The sequence below is a fragment of the Asterias rubens genome, chromosome 1, assembly GCF_902459465.1.
Source record: "Asterias rubens chromosome 1, eAstRub1.3, whole genome shotgun sequence".
Taxonomy (NCBI): Eukaryota; Metazoa; Echinodermata; class Asteroidea; order Forcipulatida; family Asteriidae; genus Asterias; species Asterias rubens.
The window spans coordinates 2,767,995-2,787,890 of NC_047062.1; the positions used below are offsets into that span (position 1 = coordinate 2,767,995).

Below are 19,896 nucleotides of genomic sequence, written 5' to 3' on the forward strand. Positions count from 1 at the left end.
TCATGATAAAAACAATAACTTCAAAAATTGTTTTATTGTTACTATTGTTTGAAAAAATAATAATTATATTTCCAGGTGACTTTAAAAAAATATATACAATTTATTATTTTACATAGAGGAATAAAGCTCTGGAAGAGGTGAAATTGTAGTTGTTTATATATTCATGATTATCATAATCAGTACAAGCTGTCATCTAGAAATTAAAAAAATATATATATTGAATCTCATTTTGCAGAAATTTCTTCATAAAGTACGTTCAGACTCTTATTTAGAGATCCAAGTGCCTGGTACTCGGCTATTGGACTCAGTACTCGGATTACAAAATACTTGGTACCTAGACACTGTTACTGGTACGCGATAGCCCAAATTCTCGTACTCGAGTAGTACTACGCTCGACTGGAAAGCCAGCATGGACACGCAGTATACATGTACTGGGTAAGAGTTCTAAAAGGCACTGGACACCTTTGGTAATTCATTGTCAATGACCAGTATTCTCACTTGGTGTATCCCAACAAATGCATAATACATGTATAACAACCTTTGAAAATTTTGACTCATAACTTGGTCATTGAAGTTGCTAGACACTAATGAAAGAAGAAGAAATTCTTACTAATTATATACACCAGAAAAGGAATAAAATAAAATAAAATAAAGTATTTTTACTTGTTACAGCATTTCGGTCGTATTTCAAGAAAGATTTGTGTTTCATATTAACAAACTTCTTTCATTATGTCAGACTTAGGTACAGCTGGTTTGACGTATACTCGACACGAATCCTTTGGCTTGCAGGTAATGCTCCTTACATAGTTGAAACTCTGACCTGGCACGAGGTCAAAGGTCAAATTCTTCACTAACTTGGCCATGACAACCTGAGCCTCAATCTGGAAACAATAAAGTGAACAGGAAACACAATACAGAAATGTCACAAGAGGGCAGCATTTGTTTGTATGGTTTTCCTTGTTCATTACTTCATCCATCAGAGCTGGCACTCCCCAAGATTCTCAAGTAGGAGTAAGATATGTTAAACATTCAACAAGTGATGGGCGTCATTCCCAAATCCGGTTGCGATGGGAGTTTGTTTAATTTATGTTCATGAAAATAGTTCAGTAGAAAACCGATTTTGACGAGACGAAGAAAAGATCGAAGATGGTATATAGACGGAGAGAGCGATTCAATGAGAGAGGGTTGAGAGCAGTAGCTCTAATCAAGGAAAGTCGATCTAAATGTAAGAACTTACTAGTCCTATAAAATAGTGGCCAAAAGATAAATCAATCGGTAGAGACAGTTTACCGTGAAATGAGACACAGATAGGGGTCAAGGCACTGGGTCAGCCAAGCCAGTGGTGATGGCATACCCAGCCGTTATTGTAGAGCCCTTGGAATTAGTATAAGTGATGGATTATTCAATATATTGTAGCTCTTAATGAATTTTGTAAGAAGTGGAAACACAACAGAGATAGAGATCCAAGTTGCCTGTAATGAGCCCTTAAGTATTACTCACCATAGCAAACTGCTTCCCGATACACTTCCTTGGACCCAGGGAGAATGGGATGTACATGTTATTGTTGCTAATGACAAAACAAAACATTAGGCATTGCATTAGAGGAAGGTATTTTTTTTATTTCGTATGACTACAGTCATTCTAATCTGTCAGTTTTCAAACCCATAAAACTCGAAAGTTTAAATTACATAGAGCACCAAGTGGCCAAGTGGATAAGAGCACAGAAATCAAGCTCTGATGCTTCTGTTGAGCTGAGTGTGGGTTTGAATCCTGGTCGTGACACTTGTGTCCCCGAGCAAGACACTTAACCATAAGCTTCTCTCCACCAGGGGGTTAATGGGTACCTGCGAGGGCAGAGATGGTTCTTGTGATTGATTACTCAAATGTGCACTTCCAAATAATCTTGCTACATATAAATAGGTTTTTCTTAACATATACATATTTATTTTGTTCTTAATATTTATTATATTTTCTAAAGTTTATCTTTACTGTTTTTAAATGTTTGTTAAAGATTCTATTCCTATTTTAAGATTGGATTGATAGGCTTTCGAGTCACAGTGGTTAGGTTCACTTTTATTAATCCTGGCCATCTTAGAATGGGCTTGTCCTGTCTGTTTTTATAATTGTCTTGCTTGATTGCCAGTGCTCTGTCTCATTCAATCATTGGTTCTAGATGTCATAAGTTTACATTCGTTGTTTCTTATACTGTTATATTTCTTTAGTACGGTAATATTGTATCTTGTACTGTTTGTTGAAATCTTGGCCGAATAAATAATAATAATAATAATAGTGCGCTGCATACTTGGTAGCACATGCTGTACACTCCCCCAGGGAGCTGAGATAGGTTAAGGAATGATTTAAGGCCCAGTGACCAGGGGTAATAATGTTGAAGCGTCACTGCGTGACAGACCTGAGGGCTATATGAGGAGCCACTATTATTTCTGAGAAAAGACTCATTTAGCTTACTCACATATGCAAGGGGTTTTGTATAAAAATTAAAGGCATGTCTTACTTGTCTCCACCTAAGAATCGGCTTGGCATAAATTCTTCTGGGTTTTCAAAATACTCCTTCTGTCTGGCCAGGTTCATAATGCAAACCTTAAGGAGTAAGATATAAGTGATTAGATAATCTTACATTTATGTCATTCAGTTTAACAAAGTTTTAATACGAGTGAATATGAGTGAATCAAGAAAAAGTGAAAAGAAAAAAGATATCTTTACAGTCTGGCAACTCATTTGTTGCCAAACATAAGCACAATTATATCGAGCCCCTAGCAAGATTGCCTCAGGCTGCAACTGTGCCACGCTCAGCGGTATATGTGTAATCACTGTGGCGCTTTAAACTCCCGCTATACTCTGGGTACAATCAATTAATAGCTTCCCTGTGTCGACCCAGCGGGACTGCAGCGGTGCTCGCTCAGGTAAGCCCAATACAAGAGCTAATCAAATGATCACTCGTCCTCTCGTGGTGACGTCATGCAGGGCACTTGGGGCTGACCCGGTTGAGCCCCTGGAATGGCGTCAAAGCTATTCGAATGTCGACCTGGGGAAGCTAATCGAACTAACTGTTTACACAAACAGTACTCCCAAAAAGGCTTAACCAAAAAGTATTTCGCTGATGACGATGTCACATGAACGGGGGTCATGCCCAATAGGCCTTTGCAAAGAATTAAACCAAAGTAAAATAATGGAATGAATTAGGAAACAAAAAGGGAAAAAACCCACATTAACGCTCCTAAGAGATTGTTGCACATCTACTTCCCTTGAGTGCTTCAAGTCCAGTTTATAGAAATATTTGTTCAGTATAAAGTTTTCTATTAAGTGTTACCATTAATTTTCGATTCGTTGGTGTCTTTACAATATGGACAGATATGTACAAGGTTAAAATAAAAATTAATGTATAATTATAAAATTGTAGTGATCTCTATATGAAATAAGAAACAAAAAGGGAAAAAACTCACATTAATAAGTGTATCAGTAGGGAGTTTAATGCCGTTCCAGACGACTTCTTTCGGTGTCGTCCTCATCACAGATGTCACGGGGCAATGAAAACGTAAAGTTTCCTTCAACACCTAAAGGATTTAAACCAAGTTACAGATGAAAAAAAGGTGGCTAAAATTTTGCATTGTTTAAACTTTGATTTTCCGTAAATGAAACCAATAAATCACTTCATCAACTAAGCATATTGCAACGAGCCCTTTAGAGGTCATTGCTTACAACACCTCACAGAAAACTTTTCAAGGAAACATTTGATGAATAGATAGGTTTGCGGTAACATCACGTGTGTACCTACATGTACTTGCTGGGTAGATTATGTTCTGTTGAGAACTTGTCTTGCTTTATGTTCTTCTACCGCGGAGATGACTTTTTTTCACAATTCAGGAGACTTCTCAGCTCCGAAAAGAATCAGGCGGGACTACAGGGAAGCGAGTTATTTATGGTCTCAACATTCTGACTAGCTTGCTCCAGTCGTCGTCAGGAGACAGTTTTTGCATTATTATTTGATCACGGAACAGACTTTGAACTTCTTTGACCTCCCAGCACCTTCAATACTAGCCCTGGCGGCCTGACACTTTCGTATTATACTAGAACAGCTCTCAACATCCACTGGAGTCAACATATGACCAACACATGACCAACAAAGTCTTATATGGGAACCTACCCAAGCTATCAACAAAAATCAGACAGAAGGATGCGTTTTGCTGGCCACTGCTACAGGAACAAAGACGAATCAGTGTCCAATTTTGTTCTGTGGACCCCTAAGCATGGGAGGAGGAAACCTGGTAGACTGCCACTAACAGACACTGACATTCTCAAAATGGATACGGGACTTGAATCAACAGATTTCAAGTCGGCAATGAGGGACACCACTCGACTTAAGCAAGCAAGCAAGCAAGCATTATACTACAGTGACGTCCTGGATATCAGGGTCCATTTCTGGGGCGAAAAACTTTCAAAGCTTCATAACTCAAATCTTACCTGCAATAAGCCACATTTTTCAATAGAATCACATTCCATGGCAGTATACATTCTTCACAACTCTGTCTTTTGCGTACGCAAGACGCACATATCTTGCATTGCGATTGCGTGTCAAGATACCGTGACCAAGAATTACATGCGTCTTGCATCTTGCGTCTTGCACGCAAACGTTTATGCGCAAGTACGGCAGTAGACCATACTGTGAGAATACGATCAAACTGGAATTTCTCTTAGGTTGGGAGCTGCATTATTTCACAAATGACAGATTAAATTACGACCAAAACCCACCGCAGAAAAATGTATGCTGCTATGGAATGTGAATCTGTTGAAAATAGTGGCTTCTTGCAGGTAAGATTTGAGTTATGTAGCTTGGAAAATTTTCCGCCCCAGAAACGGGCCCTAATAGTTAGGACTCTGGATATGTGTACAGCGGAGGAAGAGTCCTATATAGTCCTTCAAAAGCAGCTACCTTACGAATGATGGCACCCGTAAGCTCAATTTCATTGCCAGACTTACACGGTCTGTAATGACAGGAGCAATCACTCATTGTGCATTATTCAATATACCTTAAATTCATACAAACTTACAGCGGTTGTGTATTTCAGTTTGGATAAGTCTTCAAAGCTGACATATCCATCATCACCAAGCACTGCATCAACTTCAGTCTTCATCCTTAGAAAAAACATTTAAACACGGGGGAAAAGTAGAGTTAACCACAGAACAGCGGAGTGTGTAACTGGTGTGACAACCTAACATTTTAAGAGCAAATTTGCATATACCAAACTTTTAACTTGGCTGATTTATTTATTAAATATCCAACACAAAATCAAAACATACTCAAACATCAAAGAAGTTGAATACCAGACTTGGCCCTGTTGTTTAATGGCAGCCCCAAAAAACACCCCCAAAAAGCACACACATAACAACCCCCCCCCCCAAAAAAAAAAAAAAAAAAAAAAAAACAACCTTTTAAAGAAAGACAAGTTTACATTGGTTTTATAACGACAATTCACACAATTTTTTTATCAGAAGACAAGTTACTTACTTGTACACTATTTCTGGATGTCTCCCAAGCTCCAGCAATGTAGAGGCCATAAGACACGCTGTCGTCTCTTGACCTATACAAATAAAAGCGACAGCAACTTACAAAAACACCCCCAAGTATGGTTTACTTATTCATGAAAGAGAAACAAACAACTGTACAAAAAGATTGCACTGGTATTGAAGAGAGAAAATGGCAGGGGTAACAAACTCAATAGTTTCCTACAACAGTTTAATTTACCTTTCAGGAAAATCTGTCACGTGCATGTTGACTGGCGTTTGAATTTAAAATATTGAACTCCAGAAATGCACTGTTTTCTGCCTTTAGTTTCTTTAAGAAACTATTGGTAACTGTCAAAGACCAGTCTTCTCACTTGCTGTATCTCAACATATGCATAAAATAACAAACCTGTGACATGTTGAGCTCATTGGTGGTCGAAGTTGCAAGATAGTAACGAAAGTAAAAACACCCTTGTCACATGAAGTTGTGTGCTTTCAGATGCTTGATTTCGACACCTAAAAATCAAATTTGTGGAAAATTACTTCTTTCTCAAAAACTATGCTTCTTCATCAGAGGGAGCAGTTTTGAATTCTCACAATGTTTTATACTATCAACCTTTCCAATTACCCGTTACCATGTAAGTTTTATGCTAATAAATATTTTGAGTAGTTACCAAAAGTGTCCACTGCCTCTAAAGGGGGTAATTAAGCCCAAATGTTTGCAGGTTTGTTATTTTGTGCATATGTTGGGATACAACAAGTTAGGATACTGCCGTCGATTTCACAAAGAGTTAGGACTCGTCTTATCTTGAGTTAGGGCATGCTACAGTGCAGGGTTGGGACTCATCCTAAGTCATTAGATTAATCCTAAGTTAGGAAGAGTTTTGTGAAATCGACGGCTGGTCTTTGACAATTACCAAATGAACACCCTGCCTTTAAAGTGCAGACATGACATTAAGACTGTGTGAGTAAAAAGGCTGGAGTGGATATCAGAATATACCCAGTAAAGAATATTTACCGATCAATCTTGGTGGTCTAGTTGGTAATACACTGCTCTAGAATTGCAAAGGCCATGGGTTCGAACCCCACAGAATAATATGCCTGTGGTATTTTTTCACAGAGCTTGGGAAAGTACTTAGTATATACTGCTTACACACATCGGTGTACATGTATATGGGTATAACAAAAATAAGATATTATCCCTGATGCAAATTTCCATCTATTAATAAAAATATCTTGCCTGCCAAGAAAAATGTCACAAAATGATCGATCATCAACTCCAGGTCTATGACGTTGCTGTCACCAGCTGGCGCTGCAGACTGCAGAATATGACTGAGGATGTTGTTGTCCAGTTTCTCGCCTTGTTTAAGCGCTTCCATCTGGCCCATAATGCACTGTCGTCCAATCTCCCGCATTCTCTTGGAAGCAGCTCTTACCTCCCGTCGTAATTTAATATGGTCTTTAAAAGGACTAAGCTGAAATACAAATTAAATCACAGACTCCCAATAATTTTGTTTATGTTCAGTACAAACACACTCAGCACTAAACTTCCCCATTTTCATGAAAGCCGAAGTTTCAGTTCATTTCATGACATTGTTTAAAGCCATTGGACCCTTTCGGTAAACAGTATTGTCCAAGGCCCACACTTCGTGTATCACAACTTATATATAAAATAACAAACCTGTGAAAATTTAGGCTCAATTGGTCATCGGAGTTGGGAGAAAATAACGGGAAAACCCACCCTTGTATCCGCGCGTTTCGCCGTGTCATGACATGTGTTTAAAATAAATCCGTAATTCTCGCTATCGAGAATTGATATTGTTTTACTGTTTTCTCAAAAAGTAAAGCATTTCATGGAATAATATTTCAAGATAAGTCTTTCACCACTACCTTCTGTAAACTCTGTAAGTTGTTTGTAAATCTGTGAACTTTTTTGTTTGTTTCTGTAACGAAAGTGTATAATGGCTTTAACTCTGGTTGTGAAGACCAGGACTCTTTTAACCCAATGGAGAGAAGACATTGAAGGAAGTTTCATCTTTAAGATGTCCGATCTCCAAGAGGCTTATTCCAGGGGGACACTAGGCAGTCCCTGGCAGTCCGAAAGGGACAGAAACCCCCCCCCCCCCATTATAAAATAAGTTAAACCAAAAAAAAGACCACATCAATACAAATTTAATGATATCTCTTTGATTTGAGTCACATGATTTTGATTTTGAGATTTGAGTCTCATCCACGACCATCGTCATGCCTAACTCGTTCCAATCATCACCTAGCGGACAGTACACAAAATTCATTGCACAGCGCACACATGTGTACACGACGCTGGGTGTTCTACATTCTACACATTTGCACAATCTGCAGATTGGGCACAATTTTTACAAACCATTAGCTTGAGGTGCCATTCTTACAGAGTGCAATTTAAAAACTCTGCATGCTTTTGCTCGAACAGCAGATTCAGCCGCCAACTCGGCAGAGCACAAACTGCAGACAGCGCTTGAATGTGTCAATTCGTTGTGCAAATCTGTTGAATGTGCTCAACAGATGAATGCGCGTCCCGAAACAGAAGTCGTGAGCGGAGGATTTTATCATTTTAGACTAAAGAAATACATCTGACACAATCGCAGCTCCATATAAACCGGCAACATGCCATGTGAGTTTTCGTATACTGCAGAGGTTTTGATCCATTTTGGAGCATTAATTTTGTCATTTGCTGTTTTTATTGTTAAATTTAACCAGGTTAGCAGGGTATTTTTACATATTTGCCAAACAGATTTTGTTAGACGGAAAAAAAAAACATTAACAAATAACGCAAAGGCTGGCTTAGAAACCCTGGACACAATTAGTAACTGGCAAAGACCAGTCTTCTCACTTGGTGTATCTCAACATATGCATAAAATAATGAACCTGTGAAAATTTGAGCCCAATTGGTCGTCGGAATTGCGAGATAACTGTGAAAGAAAAAAGCACCCTTGTCACACGAAGTTGGGTGCTTTCAGATGCTTGATTTTGAGAACTCAAATTCTAAACCTTAGGTCTCAAAATCAAATTCATGGAAAATTACCTCTTCCTCGAAAACTACGTCACTTCAAAGGGAGCCGTTTCTCGCAATGTACTATCAACCTCTCCCCTTTACTCGTTACGAAGTAAGGTTTTATGCTGATAAATATTTTGAGTAACTACCAATAGTGTCCACTGCCTTTAAAGGTACTGGACACAATTGGTAAGTGCTCAAATAATTGTTGGCATAAAAATAACTTGGTAATGAGCAATTGAGAGCTGTTGATAGTACAAAACTTGTGAGACACAGTACCCTCTGAAGTAATTTTTTTTGAGAGAGCGGTAATTTCTCACTCAAATATTAAAAGACTTCAGGCCTGAAGCCTATTTTAGGCATCATTAAGCACAAACATTGTGCAACAAGGGTGTTTTTTCTTTCATGCTTTTAATTGATATTTAAATTGAAAAGATGAAAACAAAACCACCCATCTATATTAAGATGTCAACTTACCCACAATAGTGGATTTTGGAGGCTTATTAAAACGCTATCCTGAAGAAATTGACAATCTGTGCAGAATGTAGATTTTTCCTTGGAAAATACATTCATATCCTGACCGAAAGCAACCTACAGAAGAATAACACATGCAAATATCAACATAGTTGAAAATAAACAGAAATCTTAAGTGTAATTTCAACTATAGTTTGGGATATATAATGGTTTAAATGTAGGCTTTATTTTGTCCCCCCCCCAAGCTCCTAACTTCATAAATTACTGCTATTTGTATATCTGGTCAAAAAACAATCATCTGAACTTTAAATGAACAAAAACAATTATTTCCTTAAAAAAAAATATAAATATATAGTTACATTCAAACCCAATTGTTTACCGTCAAATCAGTCATCATCATAATGATTTATTTGAAGGAACAAAATGATAGTGAATGAAAGAACGAATGAAAGAACAAGAAAATGTGTTCCCCAGTAAGCATGTTTTTAATAAAGATATCAAAAACTTTTAAAATCTAAAAGAGAGACTTCAAGGTCAAATTCAGTTTTGTGATGCACTAATTTACGTTAAAACACTTTGCAAAACAAAAAAGTTAGAGGTCTGACAAATTCCCAGTGCCTGCAGTACAGTTGATTTTCCTGCACCGATGATGCAGTGGTCGCAAATGTGGTGGATTGCCGACATCGACGCCATTTGTGCGGAATGCTTTTCAACATTACATATAAATGTACCTTACTGATGCTGTCCAGTGAAACCATGTTAAACATATCCATCATGTTCACTTCTGTTTTCCCATCAGCTTTCTTGTACAAACACTCAATTAGAGCGTCACTGCTGGAGTTGAACTGGACAATACAGGTCTTCAGGTAGCTATAGAAACAATGTAAGAATTTTAATGCATTAGTTTAGTATAGTCTTATACTTCTAATATGCTTCGCCGAGACTATGGAACTCTCTTCCCAACAATCTCAAAGACTGTGCCACGCTAGAACAATTTAAATCACAACTTAAAACCCTTCTCTTCAATCACAGAAGTGCTTAGAGACTTTATTTTGTATTATGTGCTATATAAGAACTGTTAATTATTATTATTATTTCAGCACACATTCTGGATCGATGACAAACGGACTGGACTGGGAAAAAAAAACTCACAAGGCTGGAGAAGAGCGGAGTCAAATCACCATTTTGAGTGCAGGTTCACCCAAATGGGCGCAAGGCTCTAAATAGGACATGATTATCATGTCGATCTACCAACATGGTACTCAATGCACTTGCACAAACAAAACATTTTTAAGAAAGGTTATAAGACAAATTTAAGGGTTAACAAGGTGTTGCAGTGAATTCAGCAGCCACAGCTAGAAACACAGGGCAAACCCCTTCTCTTAGCGTTAAGTGTAACCATGGACGATGGTGTAACTGGATTATTATAAGTGTATTACATGACACATGGGGACCTATGGTTTAAAGTCCCATCAAAACGAAGCAATAATGGTTTAGAGTCTGGCTTGTAATGACACAAGTGTCATGACTAGGAATCAATTTCATAACAAGCTAGGATTGATCTAAACTGAAATTCCTCTAAACTGATTCAATTAAATCCCTGCTAGTCCAGGGTCGCCCAGGGGTGCAGGTTACAATTGACAAGCTCATAACAAACAAAACAGGAATCATGTAGAACAAATGGTATGAGCAGCAGATAGTGGTTTAATGCAGTTCATGACAGAGAATACTTAACATGATGACAATATTAAATTGGGTGCTACCCTCACACCGATGTGTGTAAGCACTGTATACTCAGTACCAGGCATATAACTCTGTGGGATTCAAACCCTATGACCCTTGGAAATCTTGAACAGTGTCTTACTGTCTTACCAACTAGACTACCGAGTTTGCCAAGTAGCTACAGGCATACTGCAACTTGTGAAAGTACTGGGAGTATACAGTGCTTACACACATCAATGTAAGGGTAAAACCAAAGTACTGGGAGTATACAGTGCTTACACACATCAATGTAAGGGTAAACCAAAATTTAAAATTCCTTATCCCAGATGCAAATTTAACATTTATTTTATGCGGCACAATGTACGATTATCAGTTTTTGATATTCATTTCAACATAAGATTTCACGGTGTTAAAGAAATTCTACAAAAACGATACGAGTGGCCTCTGTGTAGGCCTATATTTTGTTATTTTTGTTATTTTACGGATCAGACTTACTTTCGATGGAAGGTTGGGCTGAACATGGCAGCCTGTGGTTTCCAAACTTCATGATCAATCTCAGTCACGAGACCTCGGCCCATGAAACGCTGGCCATACAGAGACTCCATGGCCTTGTAGCCATTCCCACACTTTGGATAGTTATCCGACACTAAGATTTCCTGAGATCAATTAAAACTTATAATGGTTAAACCATGGTAAAAGATAAGATTAATTATTGTCAAATGTTCTTATTTCAACTTCAGTTGCCCCTTTTATACACAAACGAATTGGCCAAAGAAAAAATCTGTACTTTCCCATCCTCTTGTTATCAACAAACACACCATCCAATTTAAAATGTAAAAAATTGTCACATTTTGTTCAAAATAACAGAATTTTGTTGTGATGTTTTGCCAGGAATTCTGTGCGCGTTCAGAATCAAAGTTAAAGGAAAGGGATTGGTTGGTCTTCAAATGCTTATTATGCAACTTTGAAAGTCTGGCAGTTTTCATGCTCGCTGGTACCTTATACCTGCAACACACAGCTCAGTGTTGCAGTCACTTTTACGGAAAATCCTGTTCTTCAAATCTGTATAGATAACACTGTGTGGACGCATGTAAGTCCACAGGGTGTTTCAAGTCCCTACATGATTTGCAGCATTAAAACATTCCATCTGGTACAAGTCCACCATATCATACTTGGGAGTCTATACTGCTGCATTTTGGAACCCTCTTCCTTGCTTTGAACCAACTTACAATCTGTCACACTTCACAGATCTGTCATAGTTCACTTTTTGATATTTATGGTATGCGAGCAATGTAATTTGTGACCATCCACCACCAATAGGCTGTAAAGTTGCACTTGTACATTGCAGAGCCTATTAAATTGTTTGGGTTTTCAAGAAATCTTTGAGAAATCTGAATATAAAAGTAGGTGGCTTTGAGAAATCATAACTTCGTCTAGAAAAGTCTGATTTAAATGTGGATGGTATCATTTTGAAGCTGATTACACACTCTCTCCAAAAATGCATTGAGCCCATAACAGTAAAAGTGTCAACTTTACAGCCCATTGGTGGTGGATGGTCACATTTCTTCTTTTTGGATAATTATAAAGTTTCTTAAAGGCAGTGGACACTATTGGTAATTACCCAAAATAATTGTTGGCATAAAAACTTACTCGTACAAACAATGGAGAGCTGTTAATAGCATAAAACATTGTGCCAATTGGCTCCCTCTAAAGCATCATAGTTTTCGAGAAAGGAGTAATTTTCCACTAAAATATTTGAGTATGGTTTTGATACCTTAGAGTTCCATTTTGAGGTCCCGAAATCAAGCGTCTGAAAGCACACAAATTTGTGTGACAAGGGTGTTCTTTCTTCCATTATTATCTCGCAACTTCAAAGACGAATTGAGCTTAGATTTTCACTGGTTTGTTACATATTTGTGAAAATGTTGAGATACACCAAGTGAGAAGACTGGTCTTTGAAAATTACCAAAGGTGTCCAGTGTCTTTAAATGTCTTATAGGAGAAATATCAGCAAATATATTCTCCCTGTTATCTCCCAATTTTGTATTGTCATTATTTTCATTGTATACCAGACCCTTTTAAATGACCTTAAGTTGTGACACTTGTATAGGGGCTAATATGCCAATTTTATACATGTAGCTTGTAATCACACACAGTAACACTCCGTCTTCTTAGAGCCAAAGAATCAGAGCTTACCCTTACAACTTCAGGAATGTAGACATGAACTATAGCCCGGTGGAAGACATAGAATATAAAAACCTGCCCAAATTCCTTGTTCCTGCAAAGGGAGAAATACAACAACAATAACAACGCAAAACTCAAATACAGAGATTGCAAAATTATATTCACAAACAGATTAGAAAACATGTCTAAATTAACTAAAGGTCAGTAATCCAAAATATTTTTTGTGCCTTCCTTTTTACATTTTCAATGTCAGATTGTGGAATTTTTATTCCTATGAATGCTGTTCCTTTTTCAGTAGATGAGAACTTTTCCTCGTCTCCCCCACCCCATACGTCAGGTCACTTGAGACGGCAATAACAACATAAGTGGTTTAATGGCCTGACATTTGTATCCTGGCAGTCTAAATGAGGTAGCTGCTAATATTCTTCATTTTCTTGTTCAAATATATTTTTGCCACGAATGCTTCACAGAAGCAGGTAGCCAGAAAAAAATTACCAGCCGTTAATGACTGATTTCCTGCTATTAATGATTAGCAAAATAAATTAAAAAGTCTTAATCTTGATTTACAGTAGCTCTATAAATTGGGCATGTTTATACCTTCAGCCTCTGAAATGACAGCAATTATAAAAACTAGATACCTACCAATCAAAGAACACATCTTCAAACACTCTGCCATCTGTGACAGCCTGCCGCAAATCAGCAATATTCCCGGTGAAAAAACTGTAAAGAAAAAAACCCATCAATAAATTTACAAATTTGGTAATAACCTGAATTTATTACTTTCTAGTCTACGTACTACTACTTATTGAGCCGAGCACAATACAGAGACGACACAATTAAAAAAAAGTTACCAATGTATGAGTCGAGATTGAGGTAAAATTCCACAAGATTGAACTGCTGGTGATTGAGGCTTGCATAGGTGATGCCATACAGCGCAAGCATAGAGAATCACACTGGATTCAACAATTAAAATCCCATCACCCTCATGTTCATTTCTGCTTGATAATTTATTTGACGTGTATATATTCTTTAATTAAAATGTAAATAACCTGTTTTTCTGTCGATTAGTGGGTTTTTTTTATGGTTAAAAGAATGGCTCGCAGAATTTTAACCGGATCAAAGTATTACAAAATATTTAAAAATATGTTATGGCCTCACATCCTAAATAGATTCATTTCAAATAACAACCGTCACAAATCATTTTGTAATTGCCTTAAACACCCAGCAAGGTGAATGGCACCATACAAATTTGTTTATTATTAGATAGAGAGGGAAGAATAAACACACAGTCATGTCAGTCATCACCTGTTCATATATGATGGTCATAAAATATACCAGCAAAAATACCAGCACATTTAAGCATTTAACAGTCCCAGTAATTGGGGCGATTTACTCCACGTTGACTTGGATCGGTCGAGTTGGTCTTTGAAAAGCGTTTGTAACCGTTTGTTAGAAAACATGTGAAATGCATTTGGTAGAAAGATGGTGTAAAAGTAGAATACACTGATCCACACAAACATGCCTCGAAATTTTTCCTTTTACCTCGCCGACTAACACGTTCGACCGAAAATCACGCAATTTCGAGGCAAATTTGTGTGGATCATTGTATTCTACTTTTAAAACATCTTTCCAACCCTATGCATATTATTTGTAAAACCGGTTACAAACGCCTTTTATAGACCAACTCGTCCGATCAAAGGCAACGTGCTCCTCGAAAAAAGCATTGACATCTGTGTTCATATACTGGCATTGACATGATTTGTGTTAATACTTTGAGCAAGGACTAACCAGCAGAGGGATCTGTCAAAATGTTCTTATTATACATGAGTACCAAATTTGGTTTATGATTGATGGTCATAAAAATACCAGCAAAAGTACCAGCATATTAAGCCATTGATAATAATATTAGTGGCTTCATAGCGCACATATCCGTCACTCACTCAGTAAACTCAGTATTTCCTGCAAGATGTGGGATTACTTTTTGAAGAGACCTAACCCTTTTATAGCACCATGTTATATTTTACGTGCTGTGGCTAATAAACCCAGAAATTGGCCATGGCGATTTATTCAGATTTTAAAAAACCTGACATCTGTGCTCTTCTAGTACTATAGGACAAGGACTAACTAGCGGAGATATCAATTTTTTTTAACAAAAGGAGTACCCCCCCCCCCAACCACGTTTGACACATCCTAGCTAGAGAACTCTTCCACCAAATATTTTGATATATCACTAATCACTGTACCGTAAAACTATAGGCTATATAGCAATACTATTGCGTTATATTATAATTATTATATCTGTACTAAAATATGGCGATACTATCACAATAAATGTAAGGGCAGACGGTGGATCGATATATTACATTTTTTTATCTATCTTGTCTATCGACTATGTGTTTGACTACAAAAAAATTCATTTATTAACTAGTTTTAATAATTTTTTAGGCATCACAGCACCCACTTTTCTTATAATACATGAAAAACCCCATCCCCATTTAATGATTACGAAACCCTTGACTGACTTGAATAATAATATTAGTAGTAAAAATGTACAGTGCAAAAAAAAAGAAAAAAAATTTAGATCATCAGTCGGCTGCACAGCAGGTGGACACTGTCTTGTGCTATTCTCCGAATCTCAAGCTAGGAGAGCAGAAAATCCGGGGAGACTAATCTTCCTATGTACTCAGGGTACAATAGGCGCTGACGACCTTGTTTGCGCTGGCCATGCAATGGGGATTACAGAGCATATATGTTGAGTGGGTGGCTTTAATGCACCTTGGTGGCTGATGTTGTACCCTTCATAGATAAGCATAATGAAAAACCGCCTGGATTGCCTCGCCCAGACCAATACAATACTACACCTTTTTCGCTTTGGTTCAGGAACATGGCTGTACTTCACATGCTTGTAATGAAGATATACAACATACATGTATGCAACAAAAACACTACTAAATACCACCAGGGGAAATCCCACAAGCGAGGCTAGCAAGAGATTAAGAAAGATCATCTCTTATCTGCTTTTGTACACCCGTGCCAAATGATATTTTACTTGTAAATGTAATTTTTGGTCTGCTTGGCAGCCAGTGCAGCTAATAAATAAACCAGGATATACAATAAGAGTCTTTCACACAGATATTACGAAGTTATAACACTTCTCTACACGCGATCACCCACCAGCTAGGAGCGCCGGTATGGGCAAGCCGAGTACCAATTTTGGTACATGAATGATGGTCATAAAAATACTGTAAATCATATTCTGCACTCTTGAGATTTATTTTGTTTGGCTGATGAAAATTTGGACAGCGCGTCCCTGCGCACCAACCTCACAGTGCATTATCTTCAAACCATGAAGTCTGCACTAAACAAGAAATACCGGCATATTATTTAAAACCATGGTCAAGCACCGCCCAAGGACTAAAAAGCGGAGATGTCAAGATGTTTACAAAATCCGGTGGAGTCAAGCACATAGCCTGGTTGGGTGTGCGCATGTTCAGAATACTTATAAATGTAGTAATATGCTGGGTGCTGTGCTCGAGAGCAGTTGTTTTGAAAACTTTGTTGTCTTTGTTGATACTGGTAACTTATAGAGAGCAGTTGTTTAGAAAACTTTGTTGTCTTTGTTGATACTGGTAATTTAATTGTACAGAAGTTTCTTCCCTCTTTCGCCGTACTTTGTTTTATCTCTAATCACTGTATTGTAAAAACTAGCGTTATATTTAAGCAGGGCAGTTCATTTCAGAACTGAGAAGTCTTTCAAACACCCGAACAATCTACTCCGCGATAGTAGAATTAAGCAAGACAGTTCTCTTAGAACAAACTTTACCTGGCAAGTAGATACACACGGTGTTACTGCAAACCAAATACATATTGATACCTAACCATGCAATGCCTGGGACAAGCCATACGTTTTGTATACCACCTAGGTCTAGTCCTAAGTTTGGACTAGTCCTAACTCTTTGTGAAATCGACCCCTGGTCTCTGTCCTTACTATCCATAGTGTATGGTCAGTGCCGCTGCACTGACTGACCGTTGCATTATATCAGCAACATGAGCAAAGTGCCAAAGGAGTCCAAGAGTCCAAGGACCAAGCACCTTACCACCACTGCCCCCTCCATTTTTCGTATAAAAAATCAATATATCTTTCTATTGCCTTTCCAGCAACTGATACATGAAAACCCCATCCCATTCAATGATTACGATTTACCTTTCGACTGACCATGGGATACCTGTATCCTCCACTGTCCTGTTTTCAAGGTACTTATGGCTTTTTCTTTAAATAATAATATCAACTGATGCCCTAATTACCTTCATTTGTTTATAAAAAGCATGCAAGCGGATACCCCAGACAGTTTCTCTACTCCTATTGGTGGAGAGTGCGTCACGTGGGGGTGTTTAAACGGTTGATAGTGACCAGCTGGAGCTGTTTATTACCGACTGGCTTTAGGCATGTCGGCGCGCAAGATTATCACGCGGAACGCAATTCATAGCCTTAAGTAACAGGGCGTTATCTATTTTTAAGCGCGCGCGCGTACACACAACCCACGCGCATCATACAGTTTCTTCACAAATATTTCAAACCTCGAGGTTTCAATAGTCAAAGTGTCTATAATTAAGGGAATAAAAGTGTAGCGACAAGTTCTTTCACGGCCGTTTAGAACCGACAGGGTCGTTGCCGTGTGATAAAGGCCCTCGCCGTTATCACACGGCGACGACCATGCAAGGTTTTAAACGGCCGTTAAAGAACTAGTCACACCTCTTTTATTCCCATTCATAAATGCTTTTTTGGTTAAAAGGCGTAATAAAGTAAGAAACTCTGTAAAAACTTATCCATTTCCGACGTGCTTGAGCTCTGTATGTACATGTACAACGTCCAGGTGTTGCATTGTTATGACTGAGACGCCCATTTCCGACAGTTTCCGGCTCCGTTTGTGCGCATGTGCGTATAGTCTTGGTGCAACATGTTCTCGTTTTCCTTTCAAGACAGTGCGGCCAACTTACCGACAGCGCCCGCATCGTAACAAGAAACATCTTGCACCAAGACTAGCGCGGAGTATCCCTCACAACCGGTTATAAACACTGGTCATTATCAAAGGTTTAAACACCCCCACGTGACGTGCTCTCATCCAATAGGATCAGCGAAACTGTCTGAGGTAATATGAATGTATTTTTTTAATGTTTTTTGACAAAAGGGCATTTATGAATGGGAATAAAAGAGACGTGACTCGTTCTTAAACGTCTGTTTAAAACCTTCCAGGGTCATTGCCGTGCAGTAAAGGCAATGACCCTGTCTGTTTTCAACGGCCGTTAAGAACTCATCGCTACTCTTTTATTCCCTTATTCATAAATCTGATTTTTATTCATTTTTTCCCCCCTTTTTTTTTCTTAACATTTACAATATTTTAGCGATAAACAGCTTATAAACAGTTATAATTGAACCACCAAGTCGATGTTTAAATTCTAATATTAATAGTAATATTGATATGAGGATTAAAAAAAAATCTCCAAATATATTTGAAAATGATATTTAAGGCAAATGGCTTTTTTAATTTTATTTAGGACTCCCTGTATTTTTCCCCAGAATGCTCAGCAGAATGTTTAGTCACATGATTTGATGATCGTGAATTGTGAATTGAAAAAGTGTTGATGAAACTCTTTCGGTTGGCATTTTTTTAGGAAAAGTTTTCGTATGGCGCCACCACTTTTTCATTCGATATGAAATAATATAGTATCTAATTTACCTCCCTTTTTGTAAAAGTGAGTGATAAAGTGGTGGCGCCAGACGGAAAGTTATCCCAAACGGGTTTTGGTATTCTTTTCGGATAACTTTCCGTATGGCGCCACCACTTTATCACTCATTTTTACAAAAAGGGATATCTCATTGAGGTAAATTAGATACTATATTATTTCATATCGAATGAAAAAGTGGTGGCGCCATACGGAAACTTTTCCCCCGTTTGCATAACAAGTGCAACTAGCACCTAGTGGAGCCTTACGTGTTTCTAAGTTTGGGTCAAGCAAGGGAGAAGAGACTCTTCCTTTTACTTGTCAAGTCAAACCACAAACATTTTATCTAGGGACTGTTTACATCGGGCACAGAGAGGTGAAAGATTTGCCTCGATTTTAGGGACACCTAGAAAACAGGACGTCCTACGATAACCAGCCACCGTTGGTCTCCAGCTGAGACCAACGCCAACGGGGAGCGCGGCCTTGCATCATGCCTTGTTGGGGCGGAGGTAGCCCACCTTGTTGAGCTGTTAATGGCTCCGCTTTTAACATCAGTCTTACAGTGTAAGCGGAGCCATTAACAGCTCAACAAGGTGGGCTAGGGCGGAGGCAAAGCGTGCACTGCACTGCTGGATTATTTATTTATTTATTTATTTATTATTTATTTGGCAATTCACATAAAAATACAAAAATTGTATACGTAAAGGATAAAACTCTTAAAAACATTAAATATATATATTAATTATATATATACATCTGGATTGGAAAACATAAAAAAGGGAGATACATCAAGATATAAAAAAGGAGGACAGGCAGTAAAAGAGAAGACAAAGTAAAGTACTACACGACTGAGGACAACAGAAAGACAACAACAATCCAGATTAATTTATTACCTTTTCCGCTTTGGTCCAGGAACATGGCTGTACTTCACATGGACGTAATGAAGATATAAAACAGATGCAACAAAAAGACTACCAAATACTACCAGGGGAAATCCCACAAGCGAAGCTAGCAAGAGATTAAGCACGATCATCTTTTTATCTGCTTCCGCACACCCCCGTGGCCGTACCAAAAATGACACTTTTCAGGAAGTTAGGCCGTGTCCGAAACGGCGAGTTCGGCTACAGCTACGGCTAGATCGCGCGCGTCTGCCTATTCTTTAACACTGGTAGACGCGCTGATCTAGACGTAGCTGTAGCCGAAGTCGTCGTTTCGGACACGGCCTCATACAACTTGTATGT

The 19,896-nt window shown here is 38.2% G+C and overlaps 1 protein-coding gene across 1 annotated transcript; it reads right to left on the reverse strand.

The window, feature by feature from the left end:
* Positions 1–545: 545 nt before the first annotated feature.
* On the reverse strand, positions 546–19,745 carry LOC117289895 (cholesterol 24-hydroxylase-like). Its single transcript, XM_033771092.1, has 13 exons — positions 19,549–19,745; positions 13,574–13,651; positions 12,944–13,025; positions 11,243–11,403; positions 9,757–9,895; positions 9,029–9,142; positions 6,761–6,995; positions 5,525–5,597; positions 5,067–5,151; positions 3,462–3,572; positions 2,513–2,598; positions 1,501–1,567; positions 546–881 (listed from the first exon to the last, which is right to left on the reverse strand). Exons 1-13 carry the CDS (start codon positions 19,686–19,688, stop codon positions 711–713), a joined length of 1,542 nt encoding a protein of 513 aa, XP_033626983.1. The 5' UTR covers positions 19,689–19,745; the 3' UTR covers positions 546–710.
* Positions 19,746–19,896: the final 151 nt, after the last annotated feature.